Source organism: Magnolia sinica, chromosome 11 (assembly GCF_029962835.1).
Source record: "Magnolia sinica isolate HGM2019 chromosome 11, MsV1, whole genome shotgun sequence".
Taxonomy (NCBI): domain Eukaryota; kingdom Viridiplantae; phylum Streptophyta; class Magnoliopsida; order Magnoliales; family Magnoliaceae; genus Magnolia; species Magnolia sinica.
This window is the reverse complement of record NC_080583.1, coordinates 84,548,332-84,575,484: the sequence shown is the minus strand read 5'-3', so window position 1 is coordinate 84,575,484 and position 27,153 is coordinate 84,548,332. Positions and strand designations below refer to the sequence as shown.

The following is a 27,153-nucleotide window of genomic DNA, read 5'->3' as shown; positions in this document are numbered from 1 at the left end:
CTCACTACCAGATTCATTTCAGAAATGTCTCAATTTTTCGAACAAGCTTTAGACCGCTTGTTAGTGGGCCATTAGTTCCAAAACTATAGAATAATATCCGTCTTACTATGTTTGATATCCATCGCGGGAGTCGGACTTGGGTGCTGTCCAGAACCGCTTAACTTGAGCTAAAGGACGAGTGCATGAGAAGCGCAAATACCCTAAGGGAAGAAGCTGAAACTTAAGTGAATTGGGTCGTCCACTTTGATGCAAAGTTGTGAATTTCGGACCGTCGGTTTACGACCAAAATTTACATGTGGAGTAAGGATATTTTCCTGCTCATATTCGTATAGTCGCGGCCCCGATCGACCATCGGTGACCGTTGAATAGACTTCTAATCATATCTGTCGATCGGCGCATTCAAATGGCAGGCCGAACATGTCCATACGTAGATCATCATTAGGGCTAACTATTCTACGGCGTATATCAATATGTACACCCCATAGTGGACCCTAGAGGTTAGAAAGACCCTCCCATATGGCTAGTATAGTAAAAACCTAACTATTGAGGTCATTTACACAAAATCTGGCATTATAAAAGGGCTTCTTTTGGGCACCCCTCTCCCCATACAAATTTATCTTAGAGAAAGGAAAGAGAGAAGAGAGAAAATGGAGAAAGAAGAAAGGAAGAAGGGAGGAAGGGAGAGTGAAGAAGGGAGAGAAAGTGGGCCATAGTTGAAGGTGGGGCCGAAGAGAAGTAAATCCTTGCAACTCCTTCCTTCTTCCTCAAGAGATCCCACACCCACCACTCTAAATTCGAATTCCAACCGATTGGAGAGGTAAGCACCCATCTTCTTGAGATCCTTTGTGTTGAGCTAGATGTTGCATGTAATCCTAACATGCAAAGTTCCTTTGACTCAGGATCTCTACGAATCCACCGTGAGTTTGGCAACCTTAGATAATTTCCTAGAGCTCTCAACGATTCATAGGTGCAGACTATTATCCTTAGGTGGCCCAGCACCAATTTTAATACGAGTCTAATGATTTTGCTTGTTGGGTGATGTATTTGAAAAAAATCGATAAAAACTTAGACAGGCCATTACACTTTAGATCCTCCCCCGAATCAATATGGAAAGATGATGGAATGTTTGATGTTTCTCAACACGATTGGGTATGAAATTGATTATTGCTTGTATAATCCTTGCTCTATTCTTGTATGATGATTCCCCATAACATGTTTGATGTACTAACCCTTGCGTATATTTTTGGTATTAGGAAATATATGAAATGCTTGGTCTCCTTACTAACCCACACATCACATATGCTCCTTTATTTCACAAAAATGTTAGCATTTGCGTCGTAGAAAAATCTGAATTTTATGTTGGAAAATATGAATGCATGATATTACTTATTTTAGTTGATAACCCTGATTGTTGAAGTGTTATGGATTACTATCAAACCCTTGGGTTGGTTGGGAATCTAAGGAGAGAGACGATGGTCCCGTTGGTAGGACTACCCCGAGGCTAAACCCGTGAATTTGGGCAGGTGCATATGGGCAACAGTATTCAGACTACATGGGTCGCTTGTACCCGATGTCGTTTATCGCGTACTCGCCTGAACTCGTGCGGTCTAGTCTACTTACTGACCAACCATGTTTGTTAACCATGTCTGCTCACGCCTAAATGGAACTTGGGACACCCTTCACCCACTAAAGCCCATTGATAACCGTTGGAAACTGATCCATTGTCTCGAGAGCCGGGCATGGTGGAATGAGACACTGTGTCCGAGCTGTCAGCCTACGCTGGGGTGACGAGTCTCCCCGTAGTGACTGCAAGCGATCCCCTTCCCAGCACTCCCCATGTGCTTGAAATTGAGAATGGGGAACCCGATAAGATTAATGATCGGGAGGTCTTGGCCTCGCGCATTGAGGGGCTTTGGCCTCGTAACTAGTTAAGGGCATTGATATCGTGAGGTGTACCAGATTTTCTAATCTGCTGGATGAATGGAATTAACTAAATACTCGGTTAACATTATTCATGCATTGCATTAGTTATGATTTGACGACTTGGCAGTTAAGGTCGCAATGAGGGAGTGCTGGTCATGTGTGATCGTTAGACGGAGTCGCTTGAGGGAGTATTGTGGCGAGGTCATGCATCATATCATTTATCATGTATATACATTAACAAGATTAGTTAAGGATTTATGAATGTCTGCCTTTCATTAAATTCATAATATGATTGATGCCTGATGTAACTTAAGATTAATAGCACCCACTGAGTTGATCAGTCACTCCCACTCTGGGACGGTGTTTTAAAAGATCAATCAGACTCTTCAATAGATGCATGTGACACAGAGTACGATGAGCATGGCGGCACGAGTCTAGATGTGGAGGACGAGTTGTCCTATTTCCAGTTGATGGGCGGCTCGCCCAAATTTTGCGGGCGGACTTGGATCGCTAAGTAGGGGACTTGGCGAATCATTCTTTTGGATATACCATTTTTGTACTTTTGCTGGGCAACGCCTTGTGCGACCGATAGTTATAATTTTTGGACTTGTAAACATTTAGCCTTTACCATTATAGTATACTAGCCGTGAATTGTGATTCATGTGTCAAGTAATTCTATGCTGCGCATTTAAACCTGATTAATCATAAAACAATAAAAATTTATTATAAGTAATACCCGAAAACTTGGGAGTCGAGCGTGTGTACAACCTCCAATTTTTAGGGCATTACATGCATGGTTCACCATGAAATTCACTTGGTCTTCTCGAAACATAAATAGATGATTGGTCTTAAGGTTTGGATGATCTATTAAGTATTTAAAAGGTTAGTAGCACCTCCGACGTCTTCAAGTGATTAACTGAAGTTTTTCAACCACTAACTTTTATTTTTAACTACTAATTTGTTTTAAATCATGTTCTATGGACATCCAATGATAAAAATATCATATGATTCATATCTTAGGTGGCAAGAGAATTGTCCAATGATAGTAACCACCGATAGTGAAGAGATTTGAACGGTAAAAGTGCATGGATTAAATACAGAGACATCCTTCTCAATAGGGTACATTTATTCCACATAAACCCATAATGAACAGAGAGGTGAAAAAATTGGTTCAACATACGTACCTACCCAAAAGGAAAATAGGAAAAGGAGAAAAAAAATGTGAGGATGCAGAAGGTGGGTCACACCCAAGCCTTCTATTTTATTTACATCCCCACATTTACGTTGCGATTCACTTTTATAATGGCTCAAATGAAAAAAAAAAGGTATACCCTAAAAAAAATCTAATGGTAATAATTCAAGAGATAAATGTCCAAGAATCTAAGATTAGGACCGTTCAACCAATCTAATTTTAGGGACGAACAACTGTGGGTCCAAACAACTCAATTGATTTAAATACGACTAATATATCATACTGGGAAGCGGATTGCGTAGTGAGTAACTCACCAGGCTCGAGTAAACTCCGTGGGGTCCACCATGATTTATATATTTTATCAACTCCGTCCATCCATTTCACCGGATATTTTTAGAGCTTGAGCCAAAAAATGAAGCATGTACAATGTTCAAATGGATCACACCAAAGAAAACAGTTGACTTGAACTTCTACTGTTGAAAATTTACTGGGGCCGCATAAGTTTTAGATCAAGCTTATATTTGTGTTTTCCGTTCATCCATGTCTGTGAAATCTTATGAACAAGTTGAATTACAAATAAACATTACTATGAGATCTAACAAGGTTTCAACAGTGGAAATCATTATCCCCACTGTTTCCGATGGTATGATCCACTTGATCTTTGGATATTCTCCAACTTTGGGCTTAACCCCACAAATTAGATGGAAGAAAGGATGGACTGCGTAGATAGACCACATGCATTAAAGGTGGGCCCAACCAAGTTTACTCAGTACGATAAGAGCGTACTGAGTAGCTCAGTACGCAATCCGATTTCATGCCAGTGTATCAAGTGTCATACTCACCGGAGCATCAAATAACTCCCCTCTCTTTCCTTTTGGGTACGGAGGGAGGGAGAGGGAGATGCTGGCGATGCTGTTCCACTCTTGGGCGGGCCGTTCTTTCCAACTCTGCATCGAAAGATTCCACCTTTCCATGAAAAATCACTTCCTTCCATGAAATAAAAGAGATCCGTTAAAGCTCGTCTTGAACTTCAATGGAAGCCAAAAGCTTTCTCCTCAGCTTCTCCTCAAACCCAACAAAAACACCCTCTGTGGGCTCCCATTCTCGACCTTCTCTCTCAATCCCATCTCAGAAATGGAGTTCCTGCAAAACCCATTTCGATTTGAAGCTTGTTTCCCAAAGAGGAGTGCCCAGGAGAGGATTTCTGTGCATAAACAGGGCTGAAAACGGTGGTTTTGCTGATGAAGGAGGAGGTTCTGGAGATGGGCCTCGGAGGAAGAATCTGGCAGTGTTTGTGTCCGGTGGCGGATCGAACTTCCGTTCGATTCATGAGGCAGCTGTTCGGCGAGCAATTCACGGCCACATTGCTGTTTTGGTCACAGATAAGCCTGGTATGAAGAACTTCTTTTCCTTCCTTTTCCCATGTTATTGAAATCTTTCAATGGATTTGAATGGTTTTGCTTTTATAAGTTACTGAAAAAACTATAGATGTCAATCAGTCATGTGGGCATCCAGGCCGTCCGAATTGCGGGCCGACAGTAGATGTGTCATAGTCGTAGTCCCAAATATTAACCTCACTGGTCGGATGTCCTATCAGTCCCAATCCCATCGACTGGCGATTTCCAGTTGATTTTGGACTTTTGGTGAATTCTCCTTTTCCCAGCTAATTCGATGGTCACTGATCAAACATCTTTCAACCACTGTGGCTTTAAGGTCTATGCTCCATTTGCAGTGTGGCTAGCAATCTAGACGGTGTTTATTATGTGCATGTCTGCCATGCCTTTGGAGAATTGACTGCATGGGTTTGATCGACCATACGCTGCCTGAGTATCATTTGTTTCCTTTCTATTGTCTCCTGGCACTGTCTGATTTATAGACCAGTATGGAAATTTGGTTTAGTTTTATCATCTGGTTATTATCTTTCATGGGTTTATAGATTTTCTTAGCTTTCAAAGATCAACTTACTCGTTTATCCTGACTTTTGAGCCACTTGACCATTCAACCTGTACCATCATTGTTCATGGCTCCATGTATGAGAGGATGTGGCTGTGGCACCGAAATGCCGCGCAATCCGAGCCTACTGCAAAGGCTTAGAATGAGTTGAAAGAGGAGAATATGTGGTTATGAGAACAAGTCGAAGTGCTAACATGCTGGTTGGAGCAATACGAAGGTTCGAAGCAACAGGACGCCTGATTTGATTCAGGGTGCAAATCAAATCATTCTGCCCACAGGCAGGCCCCATTGAAAAATTTCTATGCCTTGGATCTCAAATCCATTTCACAATCCTGCTCCATCCCAAGAATTATGATGAGGAAATGATTGTTCATACTCACTAGATAGGTGTGACTATGGTGTCTAAATTCCATGGAGGTTTGAAGTATGAGGATTTCATTGATTGGATCAACACAGTTGAGTGCATGTTTGATCACAAGGATGTCCCTGACGATAAGAAGGTGAAACTCGTCGCCATCAAGTTGAAAGGAAGAGCACCCGCTTGTTGAGAATAATTGAAGGGCTCACATGAGCACTGAGGTAAATTGAAATTTAAATTATTGGAAAAGATGAAGAAGAAACTACGTGCAACCTTCTTATTGTTTAATTACATGCAAACCATGTATCAACAGTTTCACACACTTAGACAAGAGAATCAGATGATAGAAGATTACTCAGAAGAGTTCAACCATTTGGTTGCCTGAAATGATCTCAATGAGTTGGACGAACAATTGGTTGCCTAGTACCTAAGCAGCTTGCATCCATCCATCCGTGATGTTTTAATAATCTACCCACAAATTGCTGCTTATTGAAGCCTACCACCGTGCATCTGTAGTTGAATCACAAAAAAAGCATGGTATCGACACTGCATGGAGTGCTTCCCATGAAAGTGCGCACAGTCAGACTAGCACTTGATGAGGAAAGTCAGCCAACTCCCAGAACCCAAAGCAAACGAGTTCCTGCGGTGAATCCCACTCAACCAATCCTCCAAATACTGTGGGTTCTAGTGCTTGAATCACTACCCATAACTCGTCCATGCGGTGTGGAGACCTGAATCATCAGGGATTCAGGCAGCCACTTGTCCGAAAGCTTCTAACTATTTGGAGAAGGGAAAGCAACTCGTGGCTGAAGTCAACGAAAGCACAGCAGAGATGGAAGTTGATAACGGACTGATCTTAGATGAAGAACTGGCCTAGGAGGAGGTCATTGTCTTAAATGGTGATATCGGTGCATCGTTCATACATGGGCAACCCTTACTGATCAACAAAGAACCACAAGATGAAGTGCGGGTCGAACTGGAACTGTCTTTTGAGGAACCAATTTATGATGATGATATCAAGATTCCAGTTGATCACCACAACCAAGCGCAATTGATCACCTTCCATTGCCAATTGATCATGAAGGGTGGAATTATCTCAACCCTGTCTGAACTTTTTGCGCAATTGAAGGACATGAATGTGATATCATCATTAATAATAGATGTAGTGAGGACTGTGTCTTAATGAACTGTGGACTCACTACATCTACCCACTGAACCACACCCGTCATATGAGCTATGTTGGTTCAATGACGTCAATGGAGTAACCATATCCTAAAGGTGCCCTTTCTCGTTCTCCATTGGTGACCGTGATTCGTTCATTGATGAGGTGTTTTACAGCGTAGTTGTGATGGATGCTTGCCATCTTTCACTGGGCCATGCATGGCAATACAACTGCCATGCTGTTTATCTTTGCTGTGAGGACATGTATAAGGTCAAGAAAGATGGAACCATGATTGTTCATCTCCCTACTCAAGAGCACATATGTGGAAATCCTTATTTCTCCAGATTTTTGTTTCTGCCGCTGAGTCGCTTGCTAGGTCTCAAAATCCAGCCCGCTTGCCATGAATCATTGCCAAGATACTCACTGATCGTGGAAGTTTGTTTATCTTTCGGCTGCTTTTGTCACTGTTGCTGCTTCCATTGCTGATAGCTCGTGTAAGTCACTATGCTGACCTGACCTGCATCATGGACAAATGCTGTGATGACCGAGACAACGGTAGTGTAATGATGATGATAATAGTGATCATGGTCAGGAAAACTCGAAGAAGTTGATTTCATCTATCTTGAGCAATTTCCCTATTCAAGTGACAATAAAGTCCTCCTGAGTATACTTTAAGTGAGGAAGGTGAGTTGTATGATTACTGCTGACAACTTTGGATATTGGCCTAGACGCCAAATATTGTAAGATCCAGGTAGGAAGTGTGCTTGCTGTATGGGTCTGGAATGACGTTAATTTTCTCCAATGTTCTTTTTGGTAATTCTTTCAATATTCAGGGCATTTCCCACCAGATGCATCACCTTGTCATAAAAATGAGCTAACTGTAGTTTTCCAAATGTTAAAGAAAGATAAGAGATGGGAGAGGAGAAAAAATACTGAATTCAAGATGGACAAGACAGTTCAATTGATAGAAATGATGGAAAAAGGGTCCATGGCATGATATTTTGGACAGGATGATGACAATGATGGTGATGGAGACAAGTGGAAATGATTCAGATTCACGAGAAGCATTCTTTTTATGTTTCTAATCATTTGTCATGTTCAACTTGTCATCTTTGTATTGGGAGGAAGCGTTTCTTAGATCTCTACAAAGTTGCTAACTAGCACAATGTTGAATCATTGTCAATTTTGTTCATTTCAAAATGCAATTTGTGGAAACATCACCTTTTCTTTTGATGTTATGTAGGGACATCATCCTCTTGGCCTAGGCTGGGCAAAATTGAAATGTTGACTGCAAGCAGTTCAAAATCCAGGCCCGTTGAACTGGTTGTGACACCCTTCTTTTCCATCACATTGTCGAGGAAACAATACATTCACGGGCCTTTTGTTGTCATATTGCTTCAATAAGCTAAAAGATTTTGAAGGAACATGGAGAAGAATAAGGAGGTCATTTACAACCTTAGATGGAGAGAGGGTTTTTGCTTGATTGTACAAGAATGGCATCAGAGAGAGAGAGAGAGAGAGAGAGAGAGAGAGAGAGAGAGAGAGAGAGAGAGTGCTCTTCTTCACCAGGAAGAGATAGTGTGCAACTGATGTGGGGGCATCTTGGTGTGACTCCAAGGATGCACTGTATCTCCACACTGGGGGTGGGGTGGCCCACGAGGTGGGGCCTGTGAGATGCAGGATGGCCACGAGGTCGGACCCATTGTGGGACCGTGCGATTCGGGGAACTGTGTGATGCGGGGGTTGCCCACGGGGAGGACTCGCCCAGGTTTGCCCGGGAGAGCCAGAACATAAGAATAAATCGATATTCCCCCAACAGCTCTGGAGCTTTTGGTGCATTGGCCTGTTGTCCGCTATCAAAGTGGTATCGGAACGGGAGCCTAAGGATCGAGTCTTCTCATCGGTGTGGGTGGATGATGTGGGGGTATCTTTGTGTGATTCCAAGGATGCACCGTATCTCCACACTAGGGGTGGGGTGGCTAGTCATGCCCTTTGGTTTAACCAATACCCCGAGCACATTTATGAGAGTGATGACTTAGGTGTTGAGACCCTTTATAGGTAAGTTCCTGGTTGTGTATACTTCCAAGGAACAACATCTCCATCATTTGAGGCAAGTTTGCGAGGTCCGTAGAACCGAAAAGATTTATGCCAATATGAAGAAGTGCACATTCATATCAGATAGTGTTATTTTCTTAGGGTTTATAGTTACATATGAGGGCATGAGAGCAGACCTTGAGAAGGTCAGTGCCATAATAGAGTGGCTTGAACTGCGCATTATTCACTAGGTGTGAAGCTTTCACGGCTTAGCTACCTTCTATTGGTGGTTTATCAGAGGATTTAGTTCCATCATGGCTCCCATCACCGATTGCATAAGGAAATGAGAGTTTGCATGGATTAAAGCAGCCTCTAGAGCATTTAAAGAGATAAAAGGGCAAAATGAGTTAGGCTCTCCTCATACACCTTGCAAACTTTTCTAAAGTCTTTGAAGTTGTGTGTGATGCTTCAGGTGTGGGTATAGGTGGAGTGCTTAGTCAAGAAGGGCACCTCGTTGCTTACTTTAATGAGAAGTTGAATGATGCAAAGCAACGATACTCTACCTATGACAAGGGGTTCTACGCAGTAGTCCAGTCTTTGAGACATTGGCGAAATTATCTGTTACCACAAAAATTTGTCTTGTTTTCTGATCACAAGGCCCTATGTTATCTTAACTCCCAAAAGAAGCTAAACACAAGGCATGCTAAGTGGGTTGAATTTCTCTAAGAGTATTTGTTTGTATTAAAACATAAGGTCAGGGTCGAGAACAAACCTGCCGACGCCCTTAGTCGTAGGATGACGCTTTTATAGTCCATGAGTGCAGATGTTATTGGGTTTGAGCAACTCAGAGATGAATACCCTGCTTGCCTAGATTTTGGGAAGGTATATGCGTTGCTGTTGGATGATTAGTCAAAGAATGATAGTGGTTTTGTCTTGAACAATTGTTTCCTATTTAAAGGTGACAAACTTTGTATTCCTCGTACCTCTCTCTGGGATTTTCTCATTTGGGAGCTTCATGCCGAAGGAGTTGTAGGTCACTTTGGTCGTGACAAGACCATTGCCTTTGTTGAAGATATATTTTATTGGCCTAGTCTTAAGTGGGACGTAGCCAAAATTATTGGGCAATGTCGTACTTGTCAGCTGGCAAAGTAAAAGAGGCAAAATACATGATTGTATATGCCTTTGCTAGTGCCACACGCGTCGTGACGGGACATTAGCATGGGCCTTGGGCTTCCCAAGACTATTAGGAAGCACGATTCCATCTTTGTCGTAGTGGATCGATTTTCTAAAATGGCCCACTTCCTTCCATGTTTTAAGATTTCAAATGCCTCCAATATTGCGAAGCTATTCTTTAGGGAGGTAGTTCGTTTGCACGGTTTGCCCAAAACTATTGTGTCTGACCAAGATGTTATGTTCATGAGTTACTTTTAGAAGACACTTTGACACATGATGGGCACGAGGCTCTAGTTTTCATTGGCTTGCCACCCCCAGGCTGACAACTAGACAAAGGTGGTTAATAGGAGTCTCGATAATTTGTTGAGATGTCTTGTGGGCTATCTCACTAGGGTGTGGGATGTAGTATTACTTGTTGCGGAGTTAGCATGTAATACTTCAGTTAATAGGTCCATAGGCATGAGTCCATTTGAAGTTGCACACGGTTATAAGCCTAGAAAACCTATCGACCTCATTCTCATGTCATTATCACATAGGTCATCAGAGTCTGCAGAGTCCTTTGCACAACACATTCATGCATTACATAATGAAATTAAACAAATGATTAATATGAGCAACGATTATTATAAAATTTATGCCGACTCTCATCGTAGATTCAAAGAGTATTAGGTAGGTGACTATGTGATGGTCTGCATTAGGCCAGAGTGGTTTCCTCATGGAACTGTTAAGAAACTACAGGCTCGTAGTGCGGGACCTTATAAGATACTGAAACGAATTGGTTCTAATGCGCACATGATAGATTTTCTACCTTCCATGGGGATTAGTTCTACATTTAATGTGGAAGATCTTGTATCTTATACGGGGTCCCCAGCTGCAACTACTAGCATTTCACCTAAACGAATTGGTTCTAATGCACACATGATAGACCTTCCACCTTCCATGGGGATTAGTTCTACATTTAATGTGGAAGATCTTGTGTCTTATACGGGGTCCCCAGCTACAGCTACCAGCATTTCACCTGATTATCACAATCATCTAGATATGTCCTATGACCCATGGCCTTTACCTGACCTGTCTTCCCAGCTTTTACCTCACTTGCCATCCATATCTGCTAAACAAGAGGAGATTGAGAGTATCTTGGATGGGCAAAGTAGTTTCTACACGCCAAGGAGGGTTTCAGAAGTTCCTCGTGAAGTGGAAGAACATGTTGATTTCAGACAGTACTTGGATCACAGATACGAAGTTTCAGGGCATCAATCTAGACTTGAGCGGTACCAGTGCTTGATTTTGCCAGAGGCGAATTCTTTTCAGTCGGGGAGAGTTGATGGGGGCATCACATTACGGACGCCGTTACGCACATATTAGAGGATGGTCCGAGCCCTAGTGTCCCTCTGGCTAGGTGAGTACCCGTTCGAGTCCCAAGGAGGAGCCGAAGACCCCAAATAGCATGTGGGTTGTGTGGAGGATGTTTTCGGACCGTTAGATCGCGAGGACTTCTCGATCGGACCGTCGTGGCCTGCCGTGATCGTGGACATCTTCAAAGTTCATTGGATAGTCTTAATTTCTTAGAATTATAGTGATTTTTTTTAGCACTTAGTTTACTTTTTGAGATTTTATTTATATGTTTTATTGGTTTTATGCTTTTACAAGGAGGTATTTATAATTTACAAAATAGGGGGTTAAAAGCAAACATGTTTTTCATTAATGATCTTTTTGTAAAAGACCAACTTTTAGATTATAAAGACTTGGACGTCCAACCCTAGTTTTAATTTTTTTTTTTTTTAATATTTATTTTATATGTGATGTTAATGAAAAAGCTTGAAGTTCTCTTTTCTTTGTCTTGCGTTTGTGGAGAATGTGGTGTGAAACGTCATTTAGTGTGAATCCGAATGAAAACTACCTTGGTGTGAAGCCTTGTTCATCTCTTATCTCCTCTCAAGCTCCAAATATATTTTCTCCCATCTATTCTCTTTTCCTCTCAAATCTTTTTCTCCTTTTTTTTTTTCTTTCCCTTTTCTTCTTAAACCCAAACTATCCCAACCCTTACCCGAACAAAAAGTCCAGCCATACATGTGAATCCGTACGTTCGTATGACTGTACAGACAACCCATATGGATTGTTTTGTGGACCTCACTTCAACCCTTTTCTTATATCCTTCATAATTCTTCTTTCTTTGCCAAACCCTAACCTAAAACCCTTGATTCCCCTTTCAAATAAAACCCAATTTCATATTTCCCCTATTTCCAAACCCTAACCCTAACCCTAACCCTAATTTTCGTAAACCAAAAATCCTTTAGAATCCCTTTAGGACTTAGGTGATTCCCTTTAAAATAGCTCTACCCTCATGTTTTGGATAGAATTCCTTAATTCCATTATATTTCGAATTAACATCTTAGTAGTTCCTTTGTACGGGCATGTGGTAGCCTAGGATTACATGTAATTGCTTATTTGATTAATTGTTTGGTTTATGATGAGGTTGCTGAATTTTGATACTTTTGTTGCTCATGTTTTAAACTGAAAATCTGATTTCATCTATCATCCTAGGTTAAGAAAACCATCCTGCATCAGCAACGTTGCTTGACAGGGACATAACTTTTAGGCCAAAGTTATTGGTCGATGACTAAGAATTGAAAGCCAGAGTATAGGATCCAATTATTACTTGATTAGAGAGATGTTGGTACAAATTTATGTAATGTCCTGAAACACATCAGAAGCTATGTGATTTTTTGGGTTTACTTGGAGGGGTTCATGGTGAAGTTTTTGACTTGATAACGGGTTGAAAATCTGTTGCAACAGTTTTATTTTATTTTATTTATTTTTAAAAGGCATTGCAACAGTCTTCAAAAGAAAATAAAAGAAAAGAAAAATTGGTGCTGCTAGTTACATCAGTGCCTTCAAGACTGTAAAGAGGTGCGTGTTTCCCTCAAGTGAGATTTTAAGTTAAGTTGTAGGCTGATTGGTAATATGGGCTTCTACTCAGTGAGGCAATTAAAAGGGAAGATACTGGAATTGGAGAGATCAATGAGATTGTGACTGAGGCTCTATTGGAGTTGGAGGGGCTTAAAAATTTCCTCACAATTATTCTATGGTCATGTGACTCTCTGAATGTTATTGGGTGTGCTTTGCGTTTTGCATATTAGAATATGTTCAAGGCCTTTGTCATTTCTCTGAAGGTCCCTTCTACCACATTCATCAGGAAGCAAATGGATAGCAGATTTCTTATTTCATTTTTAGTTTACTTATATTTTTCTGATTGTGGGATCTTTAAGTTTATATCTGTATAGACCAAATGATCAGTGTCAACTGTTGATGGGTACATGAAAAGTGGTTGCTTTCACAGTCTTCGCTGTTTTAATTGCTTCCTGTTAGGAACTTTGCTAAGTGCACACATGTGTGCAATAAAGGCCATTAAGCTCGTGTACACGCCACATGTGCCAGCACGTGTGTGAATCTAGTGCTAGTCTAATCCATCCATCAGGTTGGTCCGACCTTACACATGTTTTCCCAAAAATAAATCTGGTCCAGTTAGCAGATGGCCCCCATTAATAGGTGGATGGGTTAGAAAACTTCAACCAAGTTTTTCAGAGCCGTACTTTTTTTTTTTTGAAAACCGTGGCCCACCTCACCAGCAGATCAACCTGATTCTCAGGCTAGGGCATCATTTAGTGGTGCCAGTCTGTTGGGTGGATTGGATCTCGGAACTATCGTGCCATTCTGGCACGTGTGGTGTCTACATGAGCTTTATTGCATGTGTGTGGGCTTAGCAAAGATCTCTTGTTAGATATGTTTTCCCAAAGACCCTTTCTTTCATTCTGTTGGTGCACCCCTCTCCTCAGTGTACTAATGTTTGCTGAAGAAAAGAGATACGTGGGGCTCTATTGCTCACAGAATTTTTTTGCCAAGTATTTGAACTGTGGTATATTCTGTGATTGTTAAGTTTCTTCATATTGCACGGCAGGTTGTGGAGGTGCTGCGTATGCAAGAGATAATGGTATCCCAGTTATTATGTTCCCTAAGAGTTCATCCTCACCTGATGGACTGTCAGCAGCTGACCTTGTAACTGCTCTGCGGTGAGGATATTTTCATAAAAGTTCGTATTTTGTTGTTCATGCATCTTCTCAACATGTAGTGCTGATCTCAAAACGTACAAAAAGAATTTCCATAGAAAAAAGGCAAAATTTCTTCAGATGCACAACACAATATTTCAAGTTGTAACCGTCAAATGCACTGGATTGGCATAGCTTATTTGGGTTATGAATGGATTTGAGCACCAGTCTGTTTCATGTCCTATAGCTGCTTAATAATTCTTTGCGTATGTTTGGATCTCTTCAGAGAGGTATGGGCAGCTAGCTTTTCTGCCCAAATCTACACCTATCATGTGTCAGGCCAGATCTGAAATGTAGCAGATGTTGGTTTGAGGCGGAAAGGAAAACAACATTCTACCTCAAATGCTCACTGCTCTCGACAAGCATCCGATCTGCCAAAATATACATGCAGATGTTGACAGTTTACTGAAAAAAGAAAATATTTCCATATGCATTTCACTTAGTCATTACTCGATTCAGCTTAACATTTTGAAATGTTTTCTTTAAGCAGGAGATTAGATATTGATTTTCTTCTACTTGCTGGTTACTTGAAACTCATACCAGTTGAGTTAGTTCGGGCATATCCAAGATCCGTAGTGAACATCCATCCTTCTCTTCTTCCAGCTTTTGGGGGAAAGGGGTACTACGGTTTAAAAGTGCATAAAGCTGTCATTGCATCTGGGGCTAGGTATGATAAAATTTATGGTTATCATTCTGAGGTGAACTTATTCAGATGCATATTTTCTAGTTCTCCCTCAATCTTCTTGGATATCCGTTATTTGCTAGGAAAGGACTTGGTTATGATAGCATTTGAAGATTCATATTATATAATAGTTAAAACACAAAACTTCATATATGACACTTTTGTAGAATATTTATTTATTTATTAATTAATGATGCAATTTTGACTTGTTTCTCAAGACTCAAAATTTTGGGCACTCGTAATTTATGAAGGGTCTTCACTGACCATGCGTGCACGCAGGCATGTTTTGCCAACATTCCCACCTTCATGGGGAAGGAAGCAACATCCCTGAACCTTCTAAACAGCACACAGGGTGACCTATTGTCGATCCAAATTGTCCATTCATTCATACAACTAGGATAAAGCTATGGTGCGAAAATCATCCAAGTGGGTGATCCTCAGCTTCTGATCGACAGCATGAAAATGGCAGTCAAGATTGACTGGATAACCAAAATAGGTCCAATCATCATCTTGAAACATCTAATAAATATATCACACTTTGTATTTCTTATTATTCTAAAGTAAACTTTGATTCGGTGGTTCTAACCGTGTGATTTATGGTTCATAAGCAATGGGTGATTGTAATAAATTGGCCCCATTCAAAGGTTTAGGATCCTCCAATTCTTGTGATTCTTGCACTGTGGCTTGTTCCTAGTTGTATAAATGAATGAACATGTCAGATTGATGACAGGTCAGCCTGTGTGCCGCTTGAAAGGTTTGCGAAAACTATGTATATTTACTTAAGGGTCTTTATTAGTCAGATAAGGCTTAGATGGGATTCTAGAAAATGGAAAGCTGCACATTTGGCATACGCAACATATGTGGGGTGCCTGGAGCTGAATTGAGGCACAAGTGGCACATCCGAGGTTCTTGAAGTTGCATGGTAGTGCATTGTGGCACAAGAGACGGCACACTGTCAACATGTGGGCACTTGAAGCTAGAGGGTAGCACCCATGCACATATGACATAGACGAGTGATTGAAGATGAAGCCGCATGGGTCCTTACTCATGCCTTGGTGATAGACTTTCAACTCGAGGTCATGGGTTCGAGTAGCCATTGTGGTGAAATCCCACTGTGGTGTGAGTGCGTGGGTGTGTGTAAAAAAGGTTAAGTAGCACCTATTTCAATGTTTTTACTGTTAGGTATGATGGGCTGGCCTGCTGCTTATTTGCTTCACTGAGTTATTGCAATTTTGACTCAATTGTGCGGTTAAAGAACAACATGTTCATAGGATGAGTGTGGCTGAAATGAGGATGTTGAGATGGATGGGTGGCAAGATAGGGAAGAATAAAATTATAAATGAATGCATTTGAGAGAACTTAAAAGTAGCACCAATAGGTAATAAGATGAGGGAAAGTAGACATAGATGGTCTAGACATGAGCAATGTCAACAATTATGGTGGTTAGAAAGTGTGTTGGTACAAGCTGAAGGCTCTAAAAAGGCAAGGGGAAGGCCTAAAAGGATGTGGTTGGTGGTAGTGAGAAAAGACTTGATAACCCCATGGTCTAAATGAAATTACGGGCCTTGATAGAGCGAAATGGCAAAAAGGCTTCATGTAGCTGGCCCCAATTAGTCAGATAAGGCTTAGATGATGATAATGTGATGTGTTAGAGATTTGGTAAGGATTTTTTTTAATAATCTTGATAACCCATTATTTATATAAACTATGATCTCTAGTACATAATTATTAAGAAATTTTGGTAAGAATTTTTTAATAATCTTGATAACCCATGATTTATATAAACCATGATCTCTAATACGTAATTATTGCTAACTAAAATGAGATGAAATCATTTTTAAGTGGCAACCAAATTGGCCTTTAATTTGTACTTGGAAAATAATCAATATTTGATTTTTTTTTTTTTCAAAAAAGTATTCTACTTGCCTGCCGTTCTTGGGATTTCCAAACACACCTATTCTTCTGTTTTAGCATTACTTGTGTATTATTTAGAGCCTTGATCCAACATAAAGCTTTGCACGTTAGGCTTAACAGACAACATGCATCCAAGTGTGTTTAAGTTCGTCAAGTGCATCTAGGTACATGAGGTTAATTATATGCACTTAAATACCTTAGATGCACGTTTTGCGTTAAGCTTATTGTACAAAACTATATAGTGGATTGGGTCTCCACTATTTTATATAGTTTTAGTGCATTTGTATATGTAGATGTCTTTTCTCTATATTTCATGCATCGACGAGGCACAAATGATTAATATTTCAATATCGTTATATATTTGCATGGGCGTGTTGTCATCATAGGTTTTCTAAGGGCTTGTTGGCAACATAATTTCAAACCCTGAATTTTCAGTTGTGTTTGGCAGCCTGGATTTTGGAAATCTTGGAATTTAGAAATTGTCTTTGGCAGCCTCATTTTGACTGTGGGGAATTCTTGAAATTGTTGTGTATAGTTCACAGGATAATGAATGTGATTAGGTAAATTATCTCAATATTCTAAAATGACATATGTGCGCAACATGTAAGACAACTGTTGTATTGAGCCCATTATTAGATAGCCTTGGCCAAAATAAAGAAATTCCAAGCATCAGGTGGCCAACAAAAGTGGGCCCACTAATTCCAAGCATCATTTTTTTCTTCTATTGCCCCATATAATGATCGCATAGGTCCGATTTTGGAGCATCCCATCATTGTTGTGTGAATGCAAGTGAAATATCCGATGGTGTGAATGCATTTAAGAGAGTAGTTATGACAGTTGTAGAGGATTTGAAATCCTGGATTTTGTAACATAGCCTCTTTTTCTTCTTTCTTCTTTTCTTCTTCTTCTTTTCCGGGTTTTAAAAGGGGCCCTTTTCATGGATATGAAATCCGATTGTAATTGAAATCCAGGATTTTCAGGGGGTGCCAACCATGTTACCATTTTCAAATCCTGATTTCAATTCCCAACTGCCCCAAAATCCTGGATTTCCAGGGGTGCTGAATGATCCCTAAAGTCCCCCCATGTTTGACACCTATTGTTGTTAAAGTTGCATTGTTTTTTCTCTTTGTATTTTTAGCTTATTCTTATGTTCTCCTTTTGATCAATTGTTGAAGATCGATATATTACCTTCTCTTTGGCTCTTTCTTTCATCCTTTACTGATTTTATGTCCTTGATTCGGCAGATATTCTGGTCCTACAATCCACTTTGTAGATGAACATTATGATACTGGCCGTATCCTTGCTCAAAAGGTTGTACCTGTGTTGCCGAATGACACTGCAGAGGAGTTAGCTACTAGGGTCCTTCATGAGGTATTGAGGTTCCTATTTTCCTTCCATTCATCAAAGGGATGCTTTTATTTGGGTCTTCAACATTAATGTTTGCCTTGTAAATGATAAAAATTGGGGCACGCTCTAGTGGTACCAATACCACCACAAGCTATGGTGGTATTGGGCGTATGTGGGGCCACGTGATGCATACAAGACATCCGGCCGAAATATCAAATGCATCACATCATGTTAACCCCAGGGCCCGAAACTCGGCATAAATGGAAAATCAGGTGGGTCACCCCACTGAGACAAGCTGAGGGGGGATGCCCACCCTACATTTTGCAAGGGGCTCACCGTGTTGTCCATATGCAATCCAGCCTGTCAAGACGAATCAGGCTGTTTTGCAACTGAGGTGGGACCTAGTGAAAATCAGGGGTGGGTGTCTCCTCCCAACTTGGTACCTGTTCTGTGGCCCACTTGCGTTTTGGATTAAGCTGATTGCCATGGGGCTAAACTGAGGGGATGCATCTGATGGACAGGTTGGATGCGATGCATACACCACATGGGCCCAACATCTGCCTGGTACCACCGTAAGCCAATGGTGATAGCAGTACACCACTGGAGGACACCACAATAATTAGGTTGTTGGTGATTTTCCATATCTCATCAATACGTGAACTACTGCCTGTGATACCAAGGAATTTTATGATCCTTGGACAAATTGCATGTATGGTATCTTCGGGCTAGGCATTCCAACCTCCAATGGTGAATGGTTAGGCGATCTAGACTATTGAGCTGATGGGTGCCAAACATGGATGGACCATGCCCCAAAGGTCTACTGGATTGGAACATCCTCGCTTTTGAAATCTCTAGACGGAATTATATTAAGAAAGCAAAAAGCGTAACAAGGAAGAGGGAACGAGTTCACAGTAAAAAGAGAAGACCAATGACCACCTCCTTTGGTGAACAGTGAACAAACTTTCCAAATCATGCTCCTCTCTTCTCATTTGGGTAGACTGAAATTGTTTAGCCTAGAGGCTGTGTTATGGATCTCTTTGAAATCAAAGGACAACTTCCATGGTTTGGAGGACTCATTGGTGACCCAAGATACTACCTTGAAGAGTTCCCTTCCACCATCTAATGGCCTTGAGAAATTTATAAAAGAAATTCTCAACCCCTCTCTAAACAAGAGCCTTGGCCTCCGCTTCTCAAGAGTCATCTCACCAGCGACCCAAGATACTACCTTGAAGAGTTCCCTTCCACTATCTAATGGCCTTGAGAAATTTATAAAAGAAATTCTCAACCCCTCTCTAAAGAAGAGCCTTGGCCTCCGCTTCTCAAGAGTCATCTCACCTAGAGTGCTAGAGAAGATGAGTTACTTTGTTGTTGCATCAAACTCCCCTGATTCTGCACATTCCCGGTTTACGTAGGCAAGATCCGTCAAAGTTTAGTCTCCAACTACCACTAGATGGTTTTATCCACCATAGAATCATCTTTATCCCTCATAACCTTGGAATTTGGTATGGAAAGCCAATTAAAGTACAGCTTGCACAGAACTTGGATCTGATGAGAGCCCATTTCATTAGGTTGCTCTTTGTTTGTTACAGCACCTTAAATAAGCACTGGGTTCATCACATTGAGGTTCAATTGATCTTCTCCTTCCAAATCCCCCAACATGCTAAAGGCAACATGACCATAAGATTCTCCCTCTTTCTTTCCAAGGGCGCCTTCAAGTGCAATTTTCATCACATTGCCTAACTTAAGATGGAAGGTCCGTTGAGAAAGTACCCACAAATTCTTTTAGGCATGCTACATTGGGTAAAAAGATGGTGGATCAATTCCTCATCGTTATCACACAAAACCACAATGTTGAGAATCTATGCTCCTGAGGTTGTGACTGGTATTAAGGTTCTTATTTGTTGTTGCCAACTGTAGGCAGCATCATTAATCTCCTTATGAGAAGACAGTGGAGACCTTAAACAGGGGATGAAAATCCGATTAAGACCATTTGGGTTTGTGTCCATAGCTCAATATGGATGTGTTTCAACAGTGAGGTCTTCGGCTCGAGCCCAGCTTACCTATTCAGAGAAAAAAGGTTTCACTTCCAAATTTAAGGCCCTTCTCTTGAAACTGAAAAAAATAGGAAATTCAGTTTGATACTCCGAAAATATCACCTCATCCCCCCTCTAGATATGATGCTATAATGAATTCGCCATCTAAAACTGTGCAAATATTTCTCTATATGGAAGGTTAGGATTGTTACGTCAGGGAGATTTCCTGGTCATGGCTCATCCATGGTGCAGTCCACAGCTCAAAAATCTGTATACCTGAACTATAGTCCCCACTTGTATGAAGTTCGTTTCTGAGGACACCGTCTATGCTGTTTGCCCAACCACTAAGACTCATATAATTCCTCTCCATCACTTGGGTTTTGGTTTCCTACATGAAGTGGCATCACTGAGTCGAACATTGAATCACTGCTACCTAGGGTGGCAGTGGGTTGGGTCAGTCCACGGGTCAACTGGCCCAACCTGCTTTGAAGACAGTTTCGGGCCAAGCTAAATGGGTAGCGGGTCAGGCTTGGGCTAGAAATGTGACCCGTTTAAGTTAATGGGTCAGGCTTGGGTTGAACCCTATTTGACCTGACCCAAAAACCAAACCAAATAAAGGGAGAGAAGTATAGATGAATTTTTCTATTTATGTGTTAAGAAAAAAAAATTCTATTTATTTATGTATATGTCCACTGACTCAGCTAGGTGTGCACAGCCTTAGCCTCATATTCCATTCTTAAACCTGAGTTGGGTCGTGGCCAGTTGAGCCCAACCCATTTAATTGCTTGTGGCAGTTTGAGTTGGGTCAGCCGAGCCTGACCCATTTACAATTAAATGGGTCAGGTCAGGTCAGGTCAGGTCAGGCTTGAATTTTTAAGTAGATCAGGCCGGGTTAGAGGGTAATGGTCATGGGTTGGGTTTGGGCAGGAATACTTGGCCCGTTTAGTAAATGGGCAGGGCTTGTGCTGACTCTGACCGGCCGAACCCAACCCATTGCTACCCCAACAGCTATCCATCTCTGATCTTTGTTTATGTGGGCAATGCTCAGTTTCATCATCATCATCATTTGCATATGTGGGCAACCTAATTCTCATGATTGTCCTTCATTTTCATTGCTATTTTCTGTGGTTTTCATTCATATACAAATGTTGAAATTTTCAGGAGCATCAGCTGTATGTCCATGTGACAGCGGCATTATGCGAAGAGCGGGTAATCTGGAGGGAAGACGGAGTGCCTCTCATCCGAAGCAAAGAAAATCCAAACGACTACAGCTAACAGAGTCGCTGCTCACAGCAAATCCAAATCACCCTTTAGAAGACTGTGTATTACCATTTTTTAAATGCCGGCAACTCATCCACCATGCACCTGGCTGACATGCAAGTCAATCCTGCCCGTCCAAAGTCATGGTCCCCATTGTGGATGGACAACATTCCCAAACTCACACTGATTCGACAATCCTAACCATTCAGTTGGTTGGCTATCAAATGGGCAGTTAAATTGTGACCCGCAATCCATATTCAATGGCCACTAACTGCTGGTTATCATCCAATCAGTGTGAGTTTTGGGCCATGCTTCATCTTCAACAGGGCCAACAGTGTGGGTGGTCTGGATTGATGTACATGTAATGCTACTTGTGCTGTGGATGAATGATCACCATTTCAAAAAATGGTGGAAAGAATGGTTACTGTCACTTGACTGTCGCATTCTGTTGTGATAACAAGCAACTGAGAAAAATATTGGATGATCCGCTGTAGTGAATTGGCCGTTGGGTGCATCCATTTGTGGGCCATTGCACTTCGTAGGACGTGGGTCAGACTCCGGGAAATTTTTGTATGGGTGTGTTATAGGATATATATGTATATCTGTTAAGATCTCCAACAGATCTCTACAGATGTCCCACCCCATTTTATATACTTTGGTCATTATCAATGAAATATAAATAATACTATTTATACAATATAATATCTTGTGTTAAAATGGTATCAAATGCAGAATTGATCAATCTTTAAAAAAAAAAAATTTTTTTAAATTTTTTTAAAGTAACTGCTAATATATTGAAGAGAAAAAAAACTTACAAAAGAAAAAAAGAAAAAAAAACAGAAAAGAAGCGAGCTGCTGAGATAGCAGAACTCACCTAAACGCCCAAAAAAGACAAATCAATCATCTTTAAACCCTTAACATTAACAGCCCATTCAATGACCAACTTTTTAGCCTTAGAACCTACTATCCTACCTGAGGACGCCCTATCATTGAAGCACCTATTATTCCTTTCTTCTTACACCATCCACCAAATAGCTGGGAGAGCCATATGCCATATGATAGAGTTGATTTTTCCGAGCTTAAACCCATTCCAATCGGATAACATCTTCGTAGCAGATTCTAGCTAGTGCGCACCAATTGACGCATAAGTGCTGGTAGAAATCTTCTAGAATAGAGGAGATGAAGGGGCAATGAACCAGTAAGTGGTTCACAGATTCCGCGTTGCGCATACAGCAGAGACAGACATTAACTAGTTGTAGGCCTCTCTTAGATAGGTTATCTATAGTGAGAATCCTGTTACGGCTAAAACCAGCCACCCGAAACAGATATATTTAGGCGGGACCTTGTACTGCCAGATGAATGAGGGGACTTCAGTCAGATGGCGCACGGAAGGATAAATTGCTGAGTAAAGAGACTTGACTGAGAATGAAGTTGATTTCTCAAGACGCGACATGATACTATCAGACTGAGAGTTGGTAATCTTAACTTGGGAGATACAATTTAGAAGATCTATATAATTGTCAGATTCACTTTGCTTTAGATTTTTAGTGCATCTGATATCCCAAACCGGCTGATCGGATAAAGGCAAGCAGCAGCTGTTAATATAAATATTCCTATCGGGGGCAAGTCTGTAAAGCTGAGGGAATAAAGTCTTGAAGGAGTAGTCACCACACCAGGTATCTTCCCAAAATCTGATGGAGTCTCCATTACCCAACTCAAATCTACTATTAGAGCAGACATGATCTTTCACTTTTAGAATACCCCTCCATATGTGTGAAGCCTTGTAATAGGAGGATTGTTTCGGCCACCAACCGCCGTGTGATGTTCTGTATTTGCCCTTAATGATTGAAATCCAGAAGGCTTCCTTTTCGGAGGCAAATCTCCAGGTCCACTTCCCCAGCAAAGCTTTATTCATGAGTCTCAGATTCTTCACATTTGCACCACCCTCACGGAACACTTTACACACTTCCTTCCATTCAAGTAAGTGGAACTTCCTCGGATTTTCCTTGCTAAACCATAAGAAATCCCTTCTAATTTTATCGATGCTCCTGATTACTGACCCGGGGCAGGTGAACAACGACATAAAATATAGGGGAAGGCTAGAAAGGGCTGCTTTTATGAGGGTCAGTCTCTCTCCAATTGACAGATACCTACATTTCCGTGAAGCCAGGTACCTGTGGAATTTGCTAATAACCCTGTCCCACATGTGTTTTGGCGGAGGACCGATGCAAAGAGGCAACCCAACAAAGTAAGTAGGAAAAGACTCAACTCGGCAACCCAACGTGTCGGTAAAGCTCTGTAAGTTTTGAATGGGGACATTAACTCCAAGAATTTTGGACTTGCAAAAATTAATTGTGAGGCCTGAGATAGCTTCAAAACATCGGATAGCCGTGAAAAGATGATCTATTTTCTCTTGTGAAGCCGCAGAAAAAATAAGAGTGTCATCTGCGAACTGGATATGAGTGAGGGGGACCTCCAAACCTAGCACAGATCCATGAGCTTGACCTTTTTTCAACATTTGAGATAGCACCTCTGCCACTATAAGAAACAAATAAGGAGACAGCGGATCTCCTTGGCGCAAGCCTCTCGAACTCTTGAAAAATCTTGCGGGAGAATCGTTAAGGATGACCGAGAAATGAGCCGAACCAATACAAGTGGTAATCCACCGTCTCCATTTAAGACAAAAATCCAACCGAGTTAGCATGTATGACAGGAAGTCCCATTCAACATGATCATAAGCCTTAGCAACATCAAATTTACAGAAAATCCCTACATACTTCGACTTGTGACAGGAGTGAAGGATTTCATTAGCAATAAGGGCTCCATCCATAATCTGCCTACCTTTAATAAATGCATTTTGATTACTGGAAATGAGAAGACCAATGACTTTTGAGAGATGAGCAGACAACACTTTGGAAAAAATTTTATACGGACTCCCGATCAGACTAATGGGTCAAAATTCAGAGAAAGACGCAGCTCCCGCCACCCTAGTAATGAGTGAAATAAAGGTAGCACCCAACCCTTTGGATAGTATACTTCTATCATGGAATTCTTGAATGAAGGATAGAACGTCGTCCATCCGAACCGTTTGCCAGAACGTCCGATAAAAGCTTATTGGAAAGCCATTCGGACCTGGAGACTTGTCAGCGCCCAATGCATCAACAACTACCTTTACCTCGACTTCAGCGAATTGAGACTCCAAGTGATCAGCATCCTCAGCTTGCAAGCAGCTGAAAGAAATGTTATCTAATTTCGGTCTAATCCAGTTCTCTGACAACAAGAGGGTCTTGAAGTGAGATATCGCAAGATCGGCAATTTCTTTTTTATCCTCCACTCTGTTTCCTTTACCAAAAATGCTAAAGATGACTTTAGACTGAGAGTGCATGTTGGCCATATTATGGAAGAACTTAGTATTCTTATCCCCCTCTGTAATCCACTTAATTCTAGATTTAATCCTCCATGAGGATTCGTCTTCCTGAGCCTTGTTAGAACATTGAATCACTGCTACCTAGGGTGGCAGTGGGTTGGGTCAGTCCACGGGTCAACTGGCCCAACCTGCTTTGAAGACAGTTTCGGGCCAAGCTAAATGGGTAGTGGGTCAGGCTTGGGCTAGAAATGTAACCCGTTTAAGTTAATGGGTCAGGCTTGGGTGAACCCTATTTGACCTGACCCAAAAACCAAACCAAATAAAGGGAGAGAAGTATAGATGAATTTTTCTATTTATGTATTAAGAAAAAAAAAATTCTATTTATTTATGTATATGTCCACTGACTCAGCTAGGTGTGCACAGCCTTAGCCTCATATTCCATTCTTAAACCCGAGTTGGGTCGTGGCCAGTTGAGCCCAACCCATTTAATTGCTTGTGGCAGTTTGAGTTGGGTCAGCCGAGCCTGACCCATTTACAATTAAATGGGTCAGGTCGGGTCAGGTCAGGTCAGGCTTGAATTTTTAAGTAGATCAGGCCGGGTTAGGGGGTAATGGTCATGGGTTGGGTTTGGGCAGGAATACTTGGCCTGTTTAGTAAATGGGCAGGGCTTGTGCTGACTCTGACCGGCTGAACCCAACCCATCGCTACCCCAACAGCTATCCATCTCTGATCTTTGTTTATGTGGGCAATGCTCAGTTTCATCATCATCATCATTTGCATATGTGGGCAAGCTAATTCTCATGATTGTCCTTCGTTTTCATTGCTATTTTCTGTGGTTTTCATTCATATACAAATGCTTGAAATTTTCAGGAGCATCAGCTGTATGTCCAGGTGACAGCGGCATTATGTGAAGAGCGGGTAGTCTGGAGGGAAGACGGAGTGCCTCTCATCCGAAGCAAAGAAAATCCAAACGACTACAGCTAACAGAGTCGCTGCTCACTGCAAATCCAAATCACCCTTTAGAAGACTGTGTATTACCATTTTTTAAATGCCGGCAACTCATCCACCATGCACCTGGCTGACATGCAAATCAATCCTGCCCGTCCAAAGTCATGGTCCCCATTGTGGACGGACAACATTCCCAAACTCACACTGATTGGACAATCCTAACCATTCAGTTGGTTGGCTATCAAATGGGCAGTTAAATTGTGACCCGCAATCCATATTCAATGGCCAATAACTGCTGGTTATCATCCAATCAGTGTGAGTTTTGGGCCATGCTTCATCTTCAACAGGGCCAACGATGTGGGTGGTCTGGATTGATGTACATGTAATGCTACTTGTGCTGTGGATGAATGATCACCATTTCAAAAAATGGTGGAAAGAATGGTTACTGTCACTTGACTGTCGCATTTTGTTGTGATAACAAGCAACTGAGAAAAATATTGGATGATCCGCTGTAGTGAATTGGCCGTTGGGTGCATCCATTTGTGGGCCATTGCACTTCGTAGGACGTGGGTCAGATTCCGGGAAATTTTTGTATGGGTGTGTTATAGGATATATATGTATATCTGTTAAGATCTCCAACAGATCTCTACAGATGTCCCACCCCATTTTATATACTTTGGTCATTATCAATGAAATATAAATAATACTATTTATACAATATAATATCTTGTGTTAAAATGGTATCAAATGCAGTTTTGATTCTCCTCCCTGTTAAATTGTGTTAATATCTATCATTAGCAGAAACCCACAACCCTTCACCATATATGGCACTACCCCACCATCTTAAACCTTGTCCCTGGAATCGACCGAAAATTGCCAGATCTAGGCTCATCCAGTGTCTTCACCTAGTCATGCAATATCTAATAGATAAAGAAATTCTCCCATATGACTATCTATGGTGTGTATTGTTGTGCATACATAGACTTGTTATGACTAGTGCTGCCTGTTCACAGTGTGTCAGATTCCGAAGACTCTAGAGGGGTGATACCTGTAAGTGTGTCAGCATGCTCATTTTTTGTAATCTATATGTACAAGTTCAAATTACTATGGGCAATCTTCTTGGGTGGGGAGATGATACCGTGGACCTGGAAGAACCTGAATATGGTAGAGCCATATTGCTATAATACACGTGGCAGGGTTATTTTTAAATCAGGGTCGTCCATCTTGTGGGACCCACTATGGATGGAGATTGATTCGAGATGGTTATAGATGGTATGACCCTACCATCTAAAGAGTGTACTTCAGATCTACAGTGGAAAAGAAAAACAGTTGATGGTCCACATTAAATGATGGAAAGTAGGTGATTGCTATGGATTTTCAAAACACCGTCCTTTCTAATGGGCCCACTAATTGGACTGTTCAGATTGATGGATAACCTGGCCACATGCAGTATACAGAGACATGGCATTGCCATATGTCAGCTCTTCCAATTCACCGATTGGGTGGTGAGGAACCCACTACTTATCTAGGTGGTGAAATGACATGGCAAGATTTGATTGTGGCGTGAGTATGTGGGGGTGTGTGTGCGTGTGTTAAAAAAAAAAAAAAAAAGGTAATCTTGATAGCATTCGGCTGCACCAATCAAAGCTCGCCATGTCATTTCACCACCCAGATGGGTGACCAGTTGGGCAACTCACCACC

At 41.3% G+C, this 27,153-nt stretch overlaps 1 protein-coding gene across 2 annotated transcripts; it reads left to right on the top strand.

Annotated features, from left to right (window-relative positions):
* The first annotated feature begins 3,978 nt into the window (after positions 1-3,978).
* LOC131219586 (phosphoribosylglycinamide formyltransferase, chloroplastic) lies at positions 3,979-26,204 on the top strand. Of its 2 annotated transcripts, XR_009158253.1 has the most exons (6): positions 3,979-4,506; positions 13,754-13,865; positions 14,392-14,568; positions 17,742-17,868; positions 21,039-21,713; positions 26,028-26,204. XR_009158253.1 is itself a non-coding variant. In XM_058214813.1 (5 exons), the coding sequence occupies exons 1-5, from the start codon at positions 4,149-4,151 to the stop codon at positions 25,486-25,488; spliced, it is 888 nt and encodes a 295-aa protein (XP_058070796.1). In that variant the 5' UTR covers positions 3,979-4,148; the 3' UTR covers positions 25,489-26,204. The 2 variants fall into 2 exon arrangements, 1 of the variants encoding a protein (XP_058070796.1); XM_058214813.1 differs by lacking the exon at positions 21,039-21,713 and having other exon boundaries at positions 25,375-26,204.
* Positions 26,205-27,153: the final 949 nt, after the last annotated feature.